Source organism: Kwoniella shandongensis, chromosome 1, assembly GCF_008629635.2.
Source record: "Kwoniella shandongensis chromosome 1, complete sequence".
In the NCBI taxonomy this organism is placed as follows: Eukaryota; Fungi; Basidiomycota; class Tremellomycetes; order Tremellales; family Cryptococcaceae; genus Kwoniella; species Kwoniella shandongensis.
The window spans coordinates 1,771,273-1,788,978 of NC_089287.1; the positions used below are offsets into that span (position 1 = coordinate 1,771,273).

The 17,706-nt window shown below is 48.5% G+C and overlaps 7 protein-coding genes across 7 annotated transcripts; 3 read left to right on the forward strand and 4 right to left on the reverse strand.

The window, feature by feature from the left end:
• Window positions 1–5: 5 nt before the first annotated feature.
• Window positions 6–1,358, forward strand: CI109_100639 (uncharacterized protein; the record flags this gene model as incomplete). The annotated part of the gene is made up of 5 exons (XM_032004601.1): window positions 6–223; window positions 352–472; window positions 562–665; window positions 742–1,091; window positions 1,180–1,358. 5 exons carry the CDS (start codon window positions 6–8, stop codon window positions 1,356–1,358), a joined length of 972 nt encoding a protein of 323 aa, XP_031861079.1.
• Window positions 1,359–1,595: 237 nt separating this feature from the next.
• Window positions 1,596–3,442, reverse strand: CI109_100640 (uncharacterized protein; the record flags this gene model as incomplete). Its single annotated transcript, XM_032004600.1, has 5 exons — window positions 1,596–2,317; window positions 2,388–2,720; window positions 2,786–2,922; window positions 3,031–3,213; window positions 3,414–3,442. 5 exons carry the CDS (start codon window positions 3,440–3,442, stop codon window positions 1,596–1,598), a joined length of 1,404 nt encoding a protein of 467 aa, XP_031861078.1.
• A 235-nt stretch (window positions 3,443–3,677) lies between these two features.
• On the forward strand, window positions 3,678–4,471 carry CI109_100641 (uncharacterized protein; the record flags this gene model as incomplete). The annotated part of the gene is made up of 3 exons (XM_032004599.1): window positions 3,678–3,997; window positions 4,084–4,252; window positions 4,346–4,471. The coding sequence occupies 3 exons, from the start codon at window positions 3,678–3,680 to the stop codon at window positions 4,469–4,471; spliced, it is 615 nt and encodes a 204-aa protein (XP_031861077.1).
• Window positions 4,472–4,716: 245 nt separating this feature from the next.
• On the reverse strand, window positions 4,717–7,468 carry CI109_100642 (uncharacterized protein; the record flags this gene model as incomplete). Its single annotated transcript, XM_032004598.1, has 6 exons — window positions 4,717–5,207; window positions 5,266–5,386; window positions 5,449–5,932; window positions 6,046–6,302; window positions 6,372–7,061; window positions 7,145–7,468. 6 exons carry the CDS (start codon window positions 7,466–7,468, stop codon window positions 4,717–4,719), a joined length of 2,367 nt encoding a protein of 788 aa, XP_031861076.1.
• A 388-nt stretch (window positions 7,469–7,856) lies between these two features.
• On the forward strand, window positions 7,857–9,370 carry CI109_100643 (uncharacterized protein; the record flags this gene model as incomplete). The annotated part of the gene is made up of 8 exons (XM_032004597.1): window positions 7,857–8,252; window positions 8,312–8,377; window positions 8,444–8,526; window positions 8,631–8,726; window positions 8,789–8,829; window positions 8,896–8,997; window positions 9,066–9,157; window positions 9,218–9,370. The coding sequence occupies 8 exons, from the start codon at window positions 7,857–7,859 to the stop codon at window positions 9,368–9,370; spliced, it is 1,029 nt and encodes a 342-aa protein (XP_031861075.1).
• A 317-nt stretch (window positions 9,371–9,687) lies between these two features.
• On the reverse strand, window positions 9,688–11,466 carry CI109_100644 (glutaredoxin; the record flags this gene model as incomplete). The annotated part of the gene is made up of 3 exons (XM_032004596.1): window positions 9,688–10,322; window positions 10,393–10,483; window positions 10,546–11,466. 3 exons carry the CDS (start codon window positions 11,464–11,466, stop codon window positions 9,688–9,690), a joined length of 1,647 nt encoding a protein of 548 aa, XP_031861074.1.
• Window positions 11,467–16,494: 5,028 nt separating this feature from the next.
• Window positions 16,495–17,466, reverse strand: CI109_100645 (60S ribosome subunit biogenesis protein nip7; the record flags this gene model as incomplete). Its single annotated transcript, XM_032004595.1, has 5 exons — window positions 16,495–16,614; window positions 16,751–16,885; window positions 17,026–17,185; window positions 17,267–17,354; window positions 17,424–17,466. The coding sequence occupies 5 exons, from the start codon at window positions 17,464–17,466 to the stop codon at window positions 16,495–16,497; spliced, it is 546 nt and encodes a 181-aa protein (XP_031861073.1).
• Window positions 17,467–17,706: the final 240 nt, after the last annotated feature.

Below are 17,706 nucleotides of genomic sequence, written 5' to 3' on the forward strand. Positions count from 1 at the left end.
GCAAAATGCGCCCCTTTACCCTCCTCTCCTCGCTCCTCCTCGCTCTTCCTTTGACGCTCGCTTCATCTGCTGCTCATTGGTCTGCCATCGCTGCCAAGTCAAAAGACGGTATCATCAAGCTCGATTCGCAATCTTACGAGGAGTTATTAGCTCTTGATAGGGACTACAGTGTCTCGATCCTCTTGACAGCCTTGCCGCCACAATACAAATGTCAACCTTGCCAGTGAGTTTAGGCTCGAAGTTGGAATAGCGAGAACAAGGAGGATGATGTTCCTCGTACTGGCGCAGGAGTGAAGGAAACGATGTGAGGTGACGAGGAGACGAGGCTGACATGTGCCCGTTACTCCTTAGCGTCTTCGATCCGGCGTTCAACTCGGTCGCGGCGAGCTGGAGAAAGGTTCCCAAACAAGTCAGAGAACAACATTTCTTTGCCAAATTGGATTTCGAAAATGGTCAAGAGGTCTACCAACAGGTGTGTGGTCATATCCTCAAATCGACCCCTCAGATCTTTGTGATCGATATGAACCAAGTGGAAGCTGACAGACAAACTTCTTTAATCAGCTCGGCCTGACTTCCGCACCTACATTGCAATTCCACCCTCCTCTCGCTGGTCCTAACAGGAACAGTAACAAGTTGTCTGTGATCACTTACGAGCTCAACCGACAGTAAGTTGACCTGTCTCTTCACATCATTCTCTCACTTACGCTCAATCACTGACCTTTGTCCCCTTGACCTTCTTAGCGGTCTCACTGCCCCGCCTCTTCACGCTTGGCAATCAGGCCTCACCCCTCAACCTTTCTCATTACACAAACCTTTCAACCCTATCCCCTTCATCGTCATTCCCCTCGGTCTCATAACCGTAGCCGCCTCTCTCTACTCGATGCGTCAACTCCTCGTCCCTCTCGTCCAATCACGTATCGTCTGGGGAACAGGCAGTATGATCTTGATCTTGACTTTCACCTCTGGTTATATGTGGAACAAGATCAAGGGAGCGCCTTACGTCGCTGCTGGACCTGGGGGAAGTGTTAGTTGGATCGCGAATGGGTATTCAAACCAGTTGGGTTTGGAAAGTCAAGTCGTTGGTGGTATTTGTGAGTAACACCGTTCTCCCAAGTGACGAATCGTTATCACAGACTGCGTCGAGACGGTGATTTAGCTGACAATCGCATGTCTGTCCAGATGGCCTCCTTGCATTCTCCATCGTAGCATTGACCGTTTTCGTCCCTGCTCAATCATCTCCCGTCAAACAACGTATCGGCGTCTATCTCTGGTTGGCAATGCTCGTCGTCGTCTTCAGCTTGCTCATCAAGTTGTTTAGGATCAAGAACGGTGGTTATCCGTTCGGATTGCTCTTCTAGATTAGATTCGACTGTAGCGGAAGCAAGTACAAGAAGCGAGAGAGGAGTGAGAGCTCCCTCCAAGAGTAAAATCTCGCTTTGATAGCGATACCACTACTGCATAGACCACGGACGAAAATGCATGAAACTTGACTAATTATTTTGACTGGCACTGTGCAGTATATGAACGAGGAGCGAAAGGCGAATTGTTTGTGAAGGGATTGATTGATCTTTGAGGAATAATGCTACTACTACTGTCTACTCTGCTTTAGCCTTCTTCGATGGTCTCTCCTCGTCACCGTTCCCCTCTGCCTTTCTCTTCTCTTCATCATCCTTCTGCAAGCTCTCTCCTACTTCTGCGACTTTCTCCCCTACGACGACCGCTGCCTGTCCTACCGTCTCCTGAGCGACTTGCGCCTTCGCTGTTGCGCCATCTACAAGTTCCCCTACTGCCTTCTTCACTTCTTGCACAGCTGAATTGGCTCCAGCCACGACCTTTGGTTTCTTCTTCCTGACCATGGAGGTGAGATCGTTCACTGGTCCACTGACATCCACACTCCCGCCCCCACCGGCACTACCGCTACCCTCTGCAGGTTGTCCCAGAAGATGACTGATACTTTCCGAGACGAGATCTCCTGCATCTGGAGCAGATTTGAGCTCCTCAATCTTGACTTCCAAATCACCCAAAAGCGATTCAACGTCTTTCAAATCATTCTCCTTCTCCTTTGCTGACAATTTTTTCACCTCTTCACTCAGACTCTCGTCACTCGAAGCCGATTCGAGTTCCGCTTTACGTGCTTTGAACCCCTGGAAGGCCTTTTCGACGTGAGAAAGGGCATCGGATCGTCTGTTCGGGGTGAATTCGAGAACTGTAGCGAGTTGATAGTGGACAGAAGCGAGGGCTCGTGATGAAGGTGGAAGGAGGGAAGATTTGATAGCCAGGGCAGAGGAATAATCTTGAACCGCTTGTGGGAAGTTTTCTAAAACGTACCATCAGCACATATCTCCCACATTTCACATGAACAGAGCTACAGGTTCACTGCCACTCACCAGTCTCGCAGCTGACATCGCCAAGGGCCAGATAACAATCCGCCAATGTCAATCTCACATCCTTGCCTTCCCCTTCTTTCAACTCATCTACCAACTTCTGGTAGATCGTTCGGGCAACATCCAAAACCTCCCACGCGGCATTATAATCGTCCTCTGGCTCATCTCCGTCTACCTCACCGCTCGCTTCCCCTTCAGCGGCAGGGTTAGCAGCGGCAGCAGCTGGTGTAGCATCACCTTCGTCCTCGTCATCTTCTTCGTCATCTGAGGCGGGGTCCGCGGAGAAGACAAAGTTGTTATTCTTGGCGGGAGCTTCTTCGAGAGTCGCTTGGCGGACTACGTGAGCCATATCGAGTCAGCACTTGTGTCTCTTCAATGCTATTTGAAGTGAGAGCACTAACCCGCATCATCGGCTTCTTTGGATCCTTCATCCTTGCCCATGACACCCTGTTGAGAGAAGGCAAGCTCGTACAGAGCTTTACCATAACTGAGAAGCAGAGGTGCCATCTGAGGATCGAAATCGTCCACCAATCGTCCCCTGCAACAATCAACGAATATTTCATCAATACCATATCCCCTCCCAACCCGCTCAGGCGAGTACTCTTTCCTTTGTAGCAGACAGCAGCCTTCCTTGTTCCACACTCACATTTGTTCTAGAGCATCTGCATACTTCGCCACTCCCTCTTCCCATTGCTTCAACGCGATGGCCTTCTTGCCTTCTGCTACATACTTGTCGACAAGGGCTCGGATCTCGGTAGGATCCGTAGGGACGTCATTTGGCGCTTCCGTCTCGGTGGGAGGTGGGTTATCGGTGGTCTTGGATGAAGACCTGTTTTCCCCCAAGAAGGAGATATTCGTCAGCTTTTGATTTAGCACAAATCACATCGTCATCAATTAGCTCACATAATGGTGCTTTCGTTATTATTATATGGGATTCACACTGGCAGAGAAATGTATGGTCAACGTGTAAGTGAAGAGGATGCAAAGTAGAGGTTTAAATGAGATTTTGCGACGCGTCTCGCCGCGTACAACCAAAGGATGAATTTGATCCCGCTCATGTCTTGGGAGTGATGACGTAACGATTCGAACGAGAACGAGCGAGCGAGGTGGACGACATCGATGTGATGGATTGATTACCCATCATTCATGATCTATCATTGCTCTTCAATAGCTGTATATCTGGAACTTCAATCTCTAGACAGCAGTACTCACTGAAACAAACGTCGGATACTCCTTCCGTTATCAACCTGTAAAATCTGCGTCACATCGGCATATCCTATCGACTCCTTCGCAATGTCTGAAATCTGTCAAGATTGTAACGAACCCGTCCCTCAACCCGCTTCTGAGAAAACGATGGCCCAATCTTCAAACTCCTCTTCTTCCCTCTCAGCTCCCGAACCAAAATCTGAGTCCACAGAAGACGGAGCAGAGGGGAAAGTAGAGTTTCCAGCTCCTGTTGATCCACCTTCGTCAGCTACACCGAAGGGTACGACGGCGATGACGGATGGACCGAGTCCTGATTTACCGGCTCCAGAGACCAATGTCATTCGTCCGCCGGAGATGAGAGGGGTGAAACCTAGTATCGTGATTGAGTTTTGTGATAGATGCAGATGGTGAGTGGGGGAATCACTCGCCTTTCTTCTGTGTGAGAGTGACCTCTTCAGCCACTGACACACATCTCACTCATCGCCATACACAGGGCCCCACGTGCAACATGGATCCAAACCGAACTGTTCCTCACTTTCCCCACACCTCTAATCAAGAGCATCACCCTCATCCCGCTCACTTCACCCGAAACAGGCGGACGGTTCAGAGTATGGGTTGATATAGGTGATAACAAAGGTGATCAGCTAGCTTGGGATAGGAAGGTATGTCCCATTCACCTTTCTCACACATCGTTTCGTTGTCGAACTGGTAAGATGCTCGAAAGGTCAAGCTGACATGTCATTTGATGGACTTAGACCGAAGGAGGTTTCCCAGAACTCAAAGTGCTCAAGCAGAGAATACGGAACTTTGTCCAACCTGAAATGGGCTTGGGTCATTCCGACGTACATAGCGAGAAGGGGAAAGAGGCAAAAGCAGAATAAATCTGTTTGGTAGTTCGACTAGTTATATTGAAAACGAGATAAATGGGACGTGTTGTAATGTATACATCTGCACTTGCTGGCTTCTTCATGGACAGGTGGGAATCTAAAACCTCTTATCTTCACTCCCGACCGAAGCTCCATTTCATCGCAGGTCGATCATTGGAACATACAGGTCAAATGCATACAGTAACAGACTATCCATGCTGCACCCTCTCTCTATCTCAATACATCTAAACCTACCTCGCTCATCGCTTTCTGAAGGCATTCTTGCTCGCGCTTCTACCCGGGTGTCTTCTCTTGGTCCTTCCACCTCTCCCATCGAGATCATCATCATCCCCTTCATCTTCCCCACCACCTTTCTCCATCCCTGCACCAAACCTTTCCACCTTTCTCTCCTTCCTCTGTGTTCCACCACTGTATTCATCTTGTTCATCTTCTCCATCGCTTCCACCGCCACTCCTTCGTTTAGAAGATGTAGCCGGGATGAAGGACATCTCCATCCCACCATCAGCAGATCGTCGCATGGCCAAGACTGAGGGATCGTTCTCAGGTGCAAGTTTGCCGTTGGCGTTGGTCTTGCTGGATGAAGGACGAGAAGAATGGAGACGTTGACCGAATGTAGGTTGAGCAGTTTCACGAGAATCGCCAGTACCGCCAACAACGAGACGAGGAGCTGCTCGAGGTTGGGGTCGCCGTTGAGCAGGTGTAAGTTTTCGTGGATCGTATTGCATGAGGTCTGCAGACCAGTCAGCTATCGTATTGATACACAAAGGCGATAGGAGGGGATGACTCACTGCCGTCGTCACTCTCGTCACTGCCGCTCTCGCCATCTTGCTCGTCCTCACTCTCCTCGAGACCGGATGATGATTTATCGCTCTCCTCATCTTCCTCTTCGACCGCAGTCTTTCTCTTGGCCTAAGCGAAGCGAAACCATAGTCAGTCACACGAAAGCTCACGCTATGACACGAGTCACTTACATTGTTATTCGCCGTGGCAGGATTGAGCATTGCGAACTCTCTGCTCTCCTCGTCAACCTCGAAGTCTGGGTTCTCCCACAACTCTTTGAATCTGGGATCTGCCAAGATACCCGGTACCTTCTCTCCACCTTCTGCTGTCTCTTCCTGTTCTTCACCTTCACTCTCCTCGTCATCCATAACTTCATCATCGTCGGCATGCTCTGCCTTTCTATCCTTCTTCTTCTTAGCCAACGCCGCATCTCTTTCTTCGTTTCTTCGGACCCTCTCCGCCAAAGCCTTGTTGACTTTCGGTTGGTCCTTCCTCGCTCGGATACGTGATTCCGATTTCGACTTGAGTCGATCTGAGACGATACGATCTCGGTGTTCGGCGTACGATTGTGGGTTGGCAATGAGTCGGGCGGTAGTGTAGAGTTTGAGGGAGAGGAAGTAACCGTGCATATATGGTTTGAGGGCCGAAGAACCAATAAGATGTGTAAGACCGAGACTGCGTGATTGTAAATATGGTCAGCATTTCGGCCATATGAAACAACATCACAGTATGAACGGAAAGGTGTGTGTGTTTGGACGGGATGATGGAAATTGTCAGAAGATACGCACGTATCCAGCTCTGTCTTGTCGACAAATTTGAAGTCTGCATATGCACTCTTCCCAGCACCGCCAGTGAAGTCGTCTGCCAATTCTTCCGTAACAGAATCGAGGAAACTTGCCCATTTCGGTGCTGGACCGATTTCTGGAACATAGTATGAGGACAGTTGGGGAGCTTCGCATGCGACGAATAAGAGACCGGAGTGAGGAACCGCGTGAAGATCGACAAGTGAGCTGGGAGGGTGTAGTGAGAGTTGATTGTTCGATGCCTTTGTAGGAGAAAAGCAGGTCAGTCGGCTATCGGCAGAGCACCTATCGGGCGGGAACTGATCACTCACATCGTTCTTGTCCCATATCTTGACGACCTTGCTGTCCGCACTGACAACCCTTCCTGAATCCTCTTGAGCACCACCGCCTCTGAGCCAGTCGACTCTTCGAATCGACTCTCCGTATCCTTGGTCTTTCACTGCGAACGGTGTCGAACTTCTCAAATCGTATAGAAGTGTATGACCCGTTGATGTTCCGACCGCTAGGGAAAGTCCATCGGTGGGGTGTGATGATAATGCTGTGATTGACAATTTCTGTGTTGGAGGAGCGATAAGTGCTGAAGGGTCGTAACTTTGTATAGGAAGTAGAGTCGATGAAGGGAGGACCAAACGAGTCAAAGCGGATCTTGATCTCGGATCCCAGAATTCGACTACACCACCAACACCGTCCAAACCGAAACTCCAAAGACCATGTCGATGATTCACGTCGACGACATTGACACCTTCCACTTCGTCTTCTCTCCCATCTCCCCAGTTTTGAGCGACTCTCAGTGGAGTCATATATCTACCTTCTTCCAGATTGAATCGATAGACTTCGGTACCTGTACATCCTATGATGGCGTCGGCGGAGGGTGAATGATAGCCTAATGCTCGACCGTATGTCGGTAATCTGACAGAATGGTGAAGACCCATCTGAGTGTGAAGAGCCAAAGATCGATCTCGTTGTAAATGTAACGTTTTCGTCCAATCTGATGACAAGATCTATGTCAAGTAGACCAACATCGAGCTGTCAATACTCTTCCCCTGTCGTACCTACAAGCAAGTGAGGGAATGACAGCACTCACGACAAAATCGACATTCTCCGCATCTGTTACTCTTTCAAATTTCACCGTCAAATTCTCCAAATCCCACACTTTCATCATGGGCTTATACGTTCCCGTCCCAATAGCATGCAAACCATCTTCCGTCGTCTTGATACGTATCGCTGATCCTGGGAAACTGAAATCTTGAACCAGTTCAAGATCGCCTACTTGATGTTGGGTCTTGGTACGTTTCTTGGTCTTCCCAGGACCTCCAGAGGGGCGGGTCTTGATTGCGAGCCATGAGGGGAGGGAGGTGGAGGAAGTGGAAGAAGGTCCGTTGACGGTGTAGACTTTGGGGAACGACATGGTGGCAAGGGCGTCGAGCGGAGGTGTACCGCAGCGAGACGAACCGAGGGTTATATGGGTCTAGGTAGGGTTATCGATGCACGTCTTTCCCTGCTTGCACTAGGTAGTTTGTCAAGCTATACAGAGAATGGTTATACCTTGATGGCGGTATGCGTCAGATTATCATGAACATTGATAGAACCAGCGGTGGACCACCTCGAATCAACATTTTAGGATAAATCTACCAAAAATAGAGATCGAAATATTGATTGATTACCCGGTCACCGGCCAATGTCTAGCATCATCATCATCGTTGACATCTTCATCTAAGTTATCTATTTCTGAATAACTATAATCTCGCCTCGTCTCTCTCTCTCTCTCGCTTTCAGCAGTAGCGTAGCGTCACCCGATGTCTTTCCGATCTACGTTGGGCCTGGCCCACGTCCAGGGTGCTTTCTCACAATCCAGCCGACGGCAATTCTCTACTATCCCACCGTCGTTCTTCTCCCCATGTCTTCGATCTACAACTACCGCCGCAGCTGGACCGAGTCGACGGCCACTGGTCTCATCTCATAATACACTCTTGAGAACATTATCGGTCCAACGTACATCTTTCCAACAGCAGCCTCCATTCGCATCTGCCCTTCTGCGCCGAGCATTCTCTACCAGTCGGAATAGTCTGATTCGATCGACATATTTCCCCAAGGGGTCAAGTAGTGGAGGTGGTGGCGGCTATGGCGGAGGAGGACAAGGGTGGTTCACAAGATTGAGAAAGAGGATCGATAGAATACCAACGATGACTCTGGTAGGTGGATGTCACTGTATGAGCTGTTTAGGTCCGTGCTGATTATCTCCTTTTTTTAGGTGTACGGCTTGATCGGACTAAACGGTGCCGTCTTCCTTCTGTGGCAATATGCTATCAGTAGTGCTGTGAGCTACATAATCTCTTACACCGTAGAGCACTTAGCTGACAAGTCCTTCTTGGCTCTTGTTCAGCAACGATTCCGCGATCCATCACTATTCATATTCTTACAGAAGAACTTTATTCTCAACGAGATCAACGTCTTCTCAGGTCGAGTGTGAGTTGCACCTCCCACCCATCCAGTCAGACTCAAGCCGTCGGGAGATATAGCGAAGCCTTCTTGGCGTAGGGCTAACTTGATTTGTTTGTGGTCCCGTTCAGATGGACACTCGTGACTAGCGCGTTCTCACATATGAGCGGATCTCATATCTTCGTCAACTGTTTAGGATTATATTTCCTCGCTCCCGCAGCTGCTGGGTAAGTTCTGGTGTCAGATTATATGTCCTCCATTGCATACTAACAAGAACTCCACTATCTAGTATCATGGGCTCATCTGCTTTCCTTGGCTTGTACTTGGGAGGTGAGTCAGCTGTCCCATCGATTTCGAGAACGATGTGCAGATAAGCTGACAATGCTGCGTGAATAGCCGGTGTGTTCTCCTCCCTCACGTCGCTCACATATCACCGTCTCAAACAAGACAGATGGATGGGTAGTGAAGGAGCCTCAGGAGCCATCTACGCTTGTCTCTGTGAGTGTGGCTCCACACTATAATGGCTGAATCTTGCGAGGAGCGACACTGATCATCTTGCCACTTAGCGTTCTACGGAGCTTTGTTCCCTCAAAGTACGGTATTGATGTTTTTCATCGTACCTATGCCCGTCTGGGCCGCCATCAGCGGTATCTTTGCTGTAAGTCTACGTTCAATACAATCATCTATCTTGGCTGACGGACTGAACGCACTTGTACAGTGGGACTTTTACTCTGCCCTTGCTCGACCTAACTCCGGTACCGACTCGGCGGGACATCTGGGCGGTATTATCTACGGTCTAGGAGCAGCGTTGGCCCTTCGTCGTGGTGGTTTCTTGAGGATGTTCAGAGGTGGTGCGAGACCGAGGTGGTAGATGTGGAGCTGACCTCGAGGGAAGTCTACATGACAGTATATATGTGTCACACTCGTCTTTTATCATTATACCACTGCATATGCACCTCTCATGCATCATAGCGGGAGCACACTGGTCTCTGAACGGAGTGGTGGACACACGAACAAGGAGGCAAAGCAATTGGAAAGTCAAAGCTTCAGACTGCAGATATGATATATGAGGATATACATAACCTCCATGTGTATCGTACAAGATATGAAATAATGTCCACTTGTTTAATCCGGTACACGTTACTTGCCAACCTAAACCCATGAGAAACCTATGTACGATCTACAAAATCAAACCAAGACTTTTCCTCTCGAACCTCTCTTGACCTGAGGAGGCGGTGAATCCCAACTACCACCTATCCCTGGAGCTGCTCTTCTCCTCTCATCTCCACGAGCGTGTAATCGATCCGAGTTGGTCTCTCCCTTTCCTCTCTTGAAAGCCTTGATCGTCGCATCGTCCCGAACGACCTTTTGTCTCTTGGCAGGAGGGGGTTGTTCGGATTCTAATTCGGAGGTGGATTCAATAGGGTTGGTCGGTAAAGGTGTTTCAGCAAGAATAGGAATAGGGATTTGTTCTTCGACGATAGGAGCAACGGGAGCGGGAGCAGGAGCACGAGCAGCGAAGATATCACGTTTGAAGTCATCGTGAATGCTGTCCTCAGCAACGGGAACGACAGGCTCGACGACCTTGACGGGCTCAGCTTTCGGCTTGACATCCTCGATAGGAAGTCGAAGACCAGCAGGTCGACGTCTTCTAGATCCGGGAATAGCGCCCATATCTTGGAATCGTCGTTGAAGACCCCCTTCAGCGTGGAGAAGGGTGATATCATCCGCTCCACCGATAGATGTGAAATCGAGGAGAATGTTGGGGACAGTTCGTCGACCGGTAAGTCGTTGTAAGAGGTTCTGAAGGTGTTCCATGTCGGCTGGAGGGCGAACATATGTGGTCAGTAATCGTTTTGTGGGAGTAGTTATGGGGGCAGAAGTGATACTTACATCGCTGGTCGAGTTCAATGATGAATGGTGCGGGAGAGAGATGGTATTCGCCAAGGATCTTCTTTGCTTTCTTCGAGTACGGGCAGTGAGTCTGCAAATATGAGTTGAAAAATTAGCGATGCGCAGAGGCAAGCAAGGAGTCGGTGGACTCACCTTTGAGAACACAACAATCTGGTAACGCTTGTTGGCAAATTCAGCCCAACCATTCTCGAAGATCTGGTCATCCTCTTCTCCTCTATCGATATCTTCCAACATCCTCTCCATCCCTCGTCCTCCAACTTTCCTCAAATAAGCCTTGGTAGGAACTTCCCATTTGGAAGGGATGATACCACCTTCTGCCAACCACCAGATCAACGCTCGAAGAGATTGTTTCCTGTCATGTTCAATTACATCCTGTTTGTGCGCTTTCATCTCCGCCTCGGCCGCTTGTTCTTCCTCGGAAAGCGGCTCAGGATCTGTGTATGAATCCCAGAAAAGGTCGTCCTCTGCTATCAACTCGTCTTCGTCCATCGTCAAGAGTGAGACACCGTTATCTCTCTCGCCGTCGGGTAGATGGATTCGATGTTGATGTTCTTCATCTGAAAATTCGCTTCGACCGTAGAATTGAATCTTGTTCGATGCGGCTTGATGAAATCTTCCAACTTCAGATGCAGACAGGGCCGAATTTCGGACGTGAATGAAAACGAAAAGGGCGAGGGTGAACAATCCACCAACGGTCAAAGGGTAAGAATAATGCGATGCACGGTTTTTGATGCCGTAGGATAATCGTCGAGCGGTGGATCGACCGGGAGAATTGTGATGTGATGGAAGCATAGGTGATCCACCGATACCTAGACCGAGTCCATATTTCGGTGCTGTCGAAGAAGAGGACGAGGATGAACTGGATCCAAAGGGCATCTTGATCTTCATGGTCGGAAGGGAGAATGCACGTCGAGGTGAATCGATCTTGGGAGGAGGTCCGTGTGTTGACGTTGACAAGGGGAACGATGATTTCTCGGATGACAAAGTGGAAGTGGAAGAGAATGAGGTTGAACTCGTATAAGGTGTACTCGGTATCGAAACCGAACCGTACATGTTTGTTGGAATAGTGATGAGATGGGTAACGTTTACGTTAGATGTGTACGCAGTTGTGATGGCAGCGGATGTGATGTGCACGGTGTACGGTGCGGATGGTGGTGATTGATCCCCGAACGAATTGTTTGGTTTTTTAACCGAATGGGATATCAATTCTTCCGCCGGGGTGAAGGTCCAGATATGCTTACTTCTGCTGGCGCACACAACTGTCGGAATCAAGGAAAACACAACACGACAATAATGACAATTACGTGAGAGGTGAAGGAGACAATAGGATCGAATGCCGCTACTGTAATCACTCTTTGTTATGTATCACAACGATAATGTGATGTGGATGCGCAGCTTGTCTTGAAGAACGGCCACAGATGCTCCGATAGCGACGACAGTGGCGGTGTATCGGTAGAGTGTGAAGTGAGCAGGTGATTTAGCGCCTGAGGATGATGACGATGAGGGGTTTTTATTAGACCAGGGGGAGATGTCGGTGTGATGTATGAGTATTTAAGGGTAGAGGACCGAGTGAGACTTTGTTCTGGGTGGGTGGGATGTGTCGGGTAAACGGAGAAGTAGTCGGACAAATGCGTTCCGGCTGATTACTGTGTGGGATAGTCTGGTAAAAGAGCGTGGAAAAGTTGGCGAAGTTGTTGAGAATTTATCGAGACAGTTGAAGGACGAACGAAACTGGTTCGAAATGGTGATAGAGCGTCTGTCTCGATAGATATATATATATATATATTTGTATATATCTCACTCGAGCAGGACAGATGGGATGTTGGAACGGTGATGGATCGAGTTAATTTATCTGGAAACCAAACAACCCAATCCCATCTGATGGACCATGTATATCGTTATTATTGGTATGTGGTGGTGTTGACGTTGTTGACGATCCGTTCCGCCTCGCCTTTGGTTTAGGCGGAAGAATATGAATATGTGATTTGATCAAAGGAATTAGTTGGGACAGAGAGATTATGATATGGCTCAATGGTATAAACGATTGAAGGGAAGGCAACGATCTACCACAGAAGATTAATTCCAAGTCTCTGTGCTACGTATGTCTCTGAGAGAACAGGACTAGACAGAGAGTTTCGACTGGTCCCATTCATGCACACTAACTACTGGATGTAGCGTTGTTGACGTCTAAGTTGCCTACCTACTGCTTAGGGATATGGCTGCCACCATCACACCAAGGAGTAGCGGTCTAACAGCAATTAACGGACATTGTTTGACGCACGACGGAGAGAGAAGAGGGACTTGCCGTCATACTACTACTGTCCAACAACTGGAACAAGGTTTCTCCACTTCCAAAGGGGAATATTTTTACCTGGATTATAATGGAAGAATAATATGTGAGACCCCACAACCTTACAACTCTAATATTCTCCGACAACACCGCGCACACTGTGCAGTACCCAAACATTCGGTTGACTCGGCTTCACCCTCCGACTTTGTCCATTAGAGACTCAATGCCAATAAAAGGTAAACAAGGAACGAGGTCCCGGTTATCCGACACATACAGAGGCAGGACACGACCCAACGGCGTAAAGTCAAGTACCTCTCCGACATTCCCACTCTCGCACGCACTCGCACTCCCATTTTTGTCGGTGTGCCTTTTTGGAACCCAAGAACAAAGAGAGAACGTCAATGACAATAATAACGCCTCATCCTCTTAGTCTCATTCCCATTTCCGGACAAACATCCAGGATTAAGGAAAGGATCATCCGATGGGAAATTCCTTCGCTCTCTGTGAGATCTTTCCATACTACTGATGTGTCCGTCGATCCAATCATGCGTTCATTCTTCGCTTCAAGTCGACGGGTAACGGTCAATAATCACGCTCATCACGCTGCTGCTATTCGGACTGTCATGCATTGTATGCACAGTACAGCACGTCGTGACATTCACAGCGCATCCCAATGTATCGCTTCGGGAGGGTATTGGGAATTGAGAAACAGATCTCGTCACGAGCTCAACCTTGTTGCCATACAAACTGACCCATGTGGGCTAAATTAAAAACGCAAAACCAGTAGCCTCGACCGTTATCTTGCATAACCGTCGTGTTCTAGTGCAATTACATGGCATGCTCTTCTAAGAACGGTTTTGCTAATGACATTCTCCCAAGTGCTGCCTACCATCATAGTATAAATAGCATTTAGAGTTGTTCTTTCCGCACACACGGGAAAAGGAGACTAACGATTCCCGGACACAAGTGATCCGAAAGTCGTAGAACGGGGAGGGCACGGCACGGCATGTGTACGACAATTGTGTCGTATCCACCCGGAGATCGTGAAACTCTGTACAGAGTGATCGTTTGTCTTCGCATATTATCATATCAGGAGAGGCAATGAACTGATGATTAGGAGGTCGTGTCCGTGTGGATTGTATAGTATTGAATGTGCAGCTTCTTCGTCGGTGCTGCTGCGGCGATTGAACGCTAGATGGCTGTGGCTGACGGGAGATCGACGAGAAATACCTTGTTGCTGATAAGGCTCTTTCATTATCCCCTACTTATATTAATATTATTACTGTACTCCGTAATATCACAGAAATGGGCGTTGGGCGGGAGATCGACCATTGCACTAAGCTGCAGGTGTTATTTATACATGCATATGGTTATGTCGTACACCATACGTATGCAGATAATACGTTATGTGTCAATCGGTCGATCTCCTCTCGATGCCGAAAGAAGAATGCGCCATGGCGCTCTACTCGCTTACATTTATAGCGATGTGGCGGATGCGCATACACCCTTTGCCGGTTCAAACGCATGCAAGTGGCAGCGTGCTCGACCGGAAATGGTAGGTCAGATCAGCACACGGGGGATCATGAACAATCTGCATCGTACCGAGCGAGATAGTAAATTGATGGCTCGACACATGCTTGTCTATGTATTGAAGCCAAACTGTTGGAAGAGATATCCGCGTATCTCACTTTTCCTCAACCAAGCAAGCTAGTATGCAAGCAGAACCAGCACCCCGAGTAAAAGTGGTGTAAAGATACTCGACGTGCCAAATTCTGAAGACTGCCCTAAACACATTAGAAATACTTATGACAACGGAACAAGGCAAGAGGCGTCCATAACGGCACAACACCGGAGTTGGGTAAGGAACGTCGGAGGTTGACTAAACTCTCTGTGCATTACGTTATGTCGCTTCTTCGAAATACTCAGTATCGGTCCGGTCTGCGTACGTCGTTCATTTTGCTGTATGCTACCGCATAGATGAGGTGTGCAAACGCTGTACGTACGTTTCCATGGAGACTTCTTCAAATCGCGGTTTGGACCAGCCATCATCGAGACGATCTCGTGGCGTTTAAATGTATCTCTGAGTCAGACCTCGGTACAAGGGGCCCTTGTCTCGCTTTCTGGGGTGAACGAACCTACTTTGGACGTTCCTTGTCAACAAATCCAGAGCAGACCGATATGTGCGACATAGGTGCCAAGTCTATAACCGGCAGACTTTGGAAAGTTAGGATGCCAATTGGGCATTCGGTGTCGGGAGATTCCCGTCAGAACGAAGCTAGCTTGCGTGACCACGTTGATCTGTGTCAGCGGGATACCGGATTCCAAGGAGGTGCTCTATCAGAATGTTTGATATATTGATGAAGTGAGATGTTGCACAGTATTGTTGTCGTGTAGAGTACTACGGCGGTCTCATACACGTATCTGACACCCTCTACGCCAGGTTGGGATTGTTACCCGCCAGATGATTTTGAGAGACCTTTGTCTCGTCTGGATTACAGACGGTACATGCCACGATGGGAAAGACCAATTTGTGCGGCGAAGATACTGTTGACGAACGGCCACAAATCCACATGGTCAGTGCAAAGTAGGACGATGCTATCATTGTATTAGCCAAGGCTGATATGGCAGAATATGGCCACGACGAGTTACTCTCGCTCGACTTGTTATCTGCTCTGGTGCAGATGATGAGAAGCAGCAATGTACGCAAAGCCATGAATTGCAATTTCGCCATTAACAGCCCTAGAGAAACCTATAGCAGCCATTCCAAGTGGTTTATAACAGGAAGGGGTCACCGACCTGCTCCACGACAAAGGATCTCTCCGAATCCTATCATAGAAGGATCGATGGACTGCACCGTATCAGCTCACTGTTGATGAGATGTCCGGTTTCGTTCCCTTCTTTAACCCTACAGTGATGCGGGATGGGAGTAGAGGTGGCATGAAGTAGTCGCTGAATACTGCTTGGTGTATATTCCTCATCAATGACAAACACACTGGGTTTCAACGACCAAGACATTCAAGTCGGTCCATCACGACCAAGCCGTTTGGGTTAATTCTTCATGGTCGATTCCGTCTGAAGAATTCACCAAACAGAATCTCGTCGATTGAGAAGGGTCACTGAACCACGAGGTAGCTCAACACCTTATCTTCGCATGACACGCCTAGTGTCTAAGGGCTGGAACACACCAATGTTGCGAGATACATCGTGTGATGTGGTCATTGCTTGCGTATCTGTCTGACGGCGAAAGTTGCCAGAGCAGAGAATGTACGTCCAGGAAGAACAGATACAGGTAGAATGTCTATGACAGAACGGTAAGAGCATATGAGGCGTGATGTGCCGCTTTAACGTGGCCAAGTCGATCAGATTATTCCAGAGATCATTTTGAACTCTGTTGTCGAGATCTCATTTCCACAGCGTGTTTGTACACCGAGGAGACACTTCATCTAGGCTTTCGTCAGCGGGGGACTGCGGAAGATACTGCGATATGTGTGTCTATCCATTGATTCGTCCTTGCTCCAAATCATCAGTTGGACAGTATTCGAGAAGACAGCACTTCAAGCAGTGAGAGAGCACGACGTGTATTCCTCAATGATAAGTATTCTTTCAACACCGAAAATCAGTAAAATGGCTCAATGAGTAGTAAAACTTCGTCAGAGACACGATGAAGCGATATCGTTGCTAAGTCATACATACATGAATGTTCAAAATGCGCAAATCCCATTTCGCCCCAGAGAAACCCTTTCCCCTCTCATCTTATCGCAGCTTCAGCTGTCTCCTCATCGATCTCTCATCTAGAACATCGTATCCTCGTCACGTAAGAACTCTCCGACATCCGCTTGGTGGAAGACGATGATACCTGTTGGGTCGAGTTTTCGCGTATCCAGTGTGGATCGAGCAGTGACACCGAAGCCCTAAGCGAAGGAAAAGAGGTATCAACATTTAGCATGAAAGAGGAAGCAATTCCGAGGTGCAGACTTGGAGTATCAAGATATGGCACCAATCCATAGTCCATTGCACCTGATGGGAGAAGAGGGGAGGGAGACTCACTAATGGTACATCCGCCATGTTGAATACCACGACACCCTGATGTTCCGGCGTATCTTCTGTTATTCTTCCCATGTGTGCTTTAGCAACATGGTTTCCGTAAAGGAACGGCAATTCTCCAGAGGGTTTGATCCAGACCTAATCAGACGAAACGGATGAATCAGCAAACGATTCTCGAATCAGACGGAGCAGGCTCTGCAAGACGGAACACAGACAGCCAGAACAAGCTCGCAAGCTCCTTCTTGCTGCTCGCTGCTCGCTTTTGACATTCAACTCACCTTGTACTTGGCGTACTTTGCCAACCAATCCAGAGACGTTATACCGAGCTTGAACTTGCCGGTCTTTGAGAATTTACCGAAACATGTACCGAGCGAGACGAGATTTGGTCGAGCGACCGAAGTAGCGAGATGGAGCATGGGGAGGGGAAGGTAGTAGACTCTAAAAACCATCAACCGAGGGGACAGCCACATCAGCCTTCTCGACTTCATTGGAGAATAACTTTTTGTCATGCGGGCTCACCTGTCTTTGTGCAATCTGAAACAGTAGGCATCGTCCTCATCTCGGTCGATAAGGTGAACAAGGTTCTTGCCGATATAGTTGGCAAGCTCTGTAAAAAGCAACGTAGTGGACTGTTAGTATAGCTCTGCCCATTAGACTGACGGGCAAATCGGCTCACTCTCGAACACTGCCTTTGTCTCTTCTTCTGTTAAGGGTCTCATCGTGTTAGGCGGGATATCGGTCAGTAGTACAGTTGTACAGATGGTATTGCAGAAGGGTTCACTGATATTATCAAAATAATCAATGTAACTTATGATGAAGCTGCAGACGGTAAATCTTGAACTTTTACCACGTGACCTGAGAGGTAGTTGATGGGATAAAATGATACAAAATAAAAAGATTGTGCGAGGGGCACCGCGACCACTGTAGCGACGCGCGGTGTCATCTCTAGTTGCTTGATG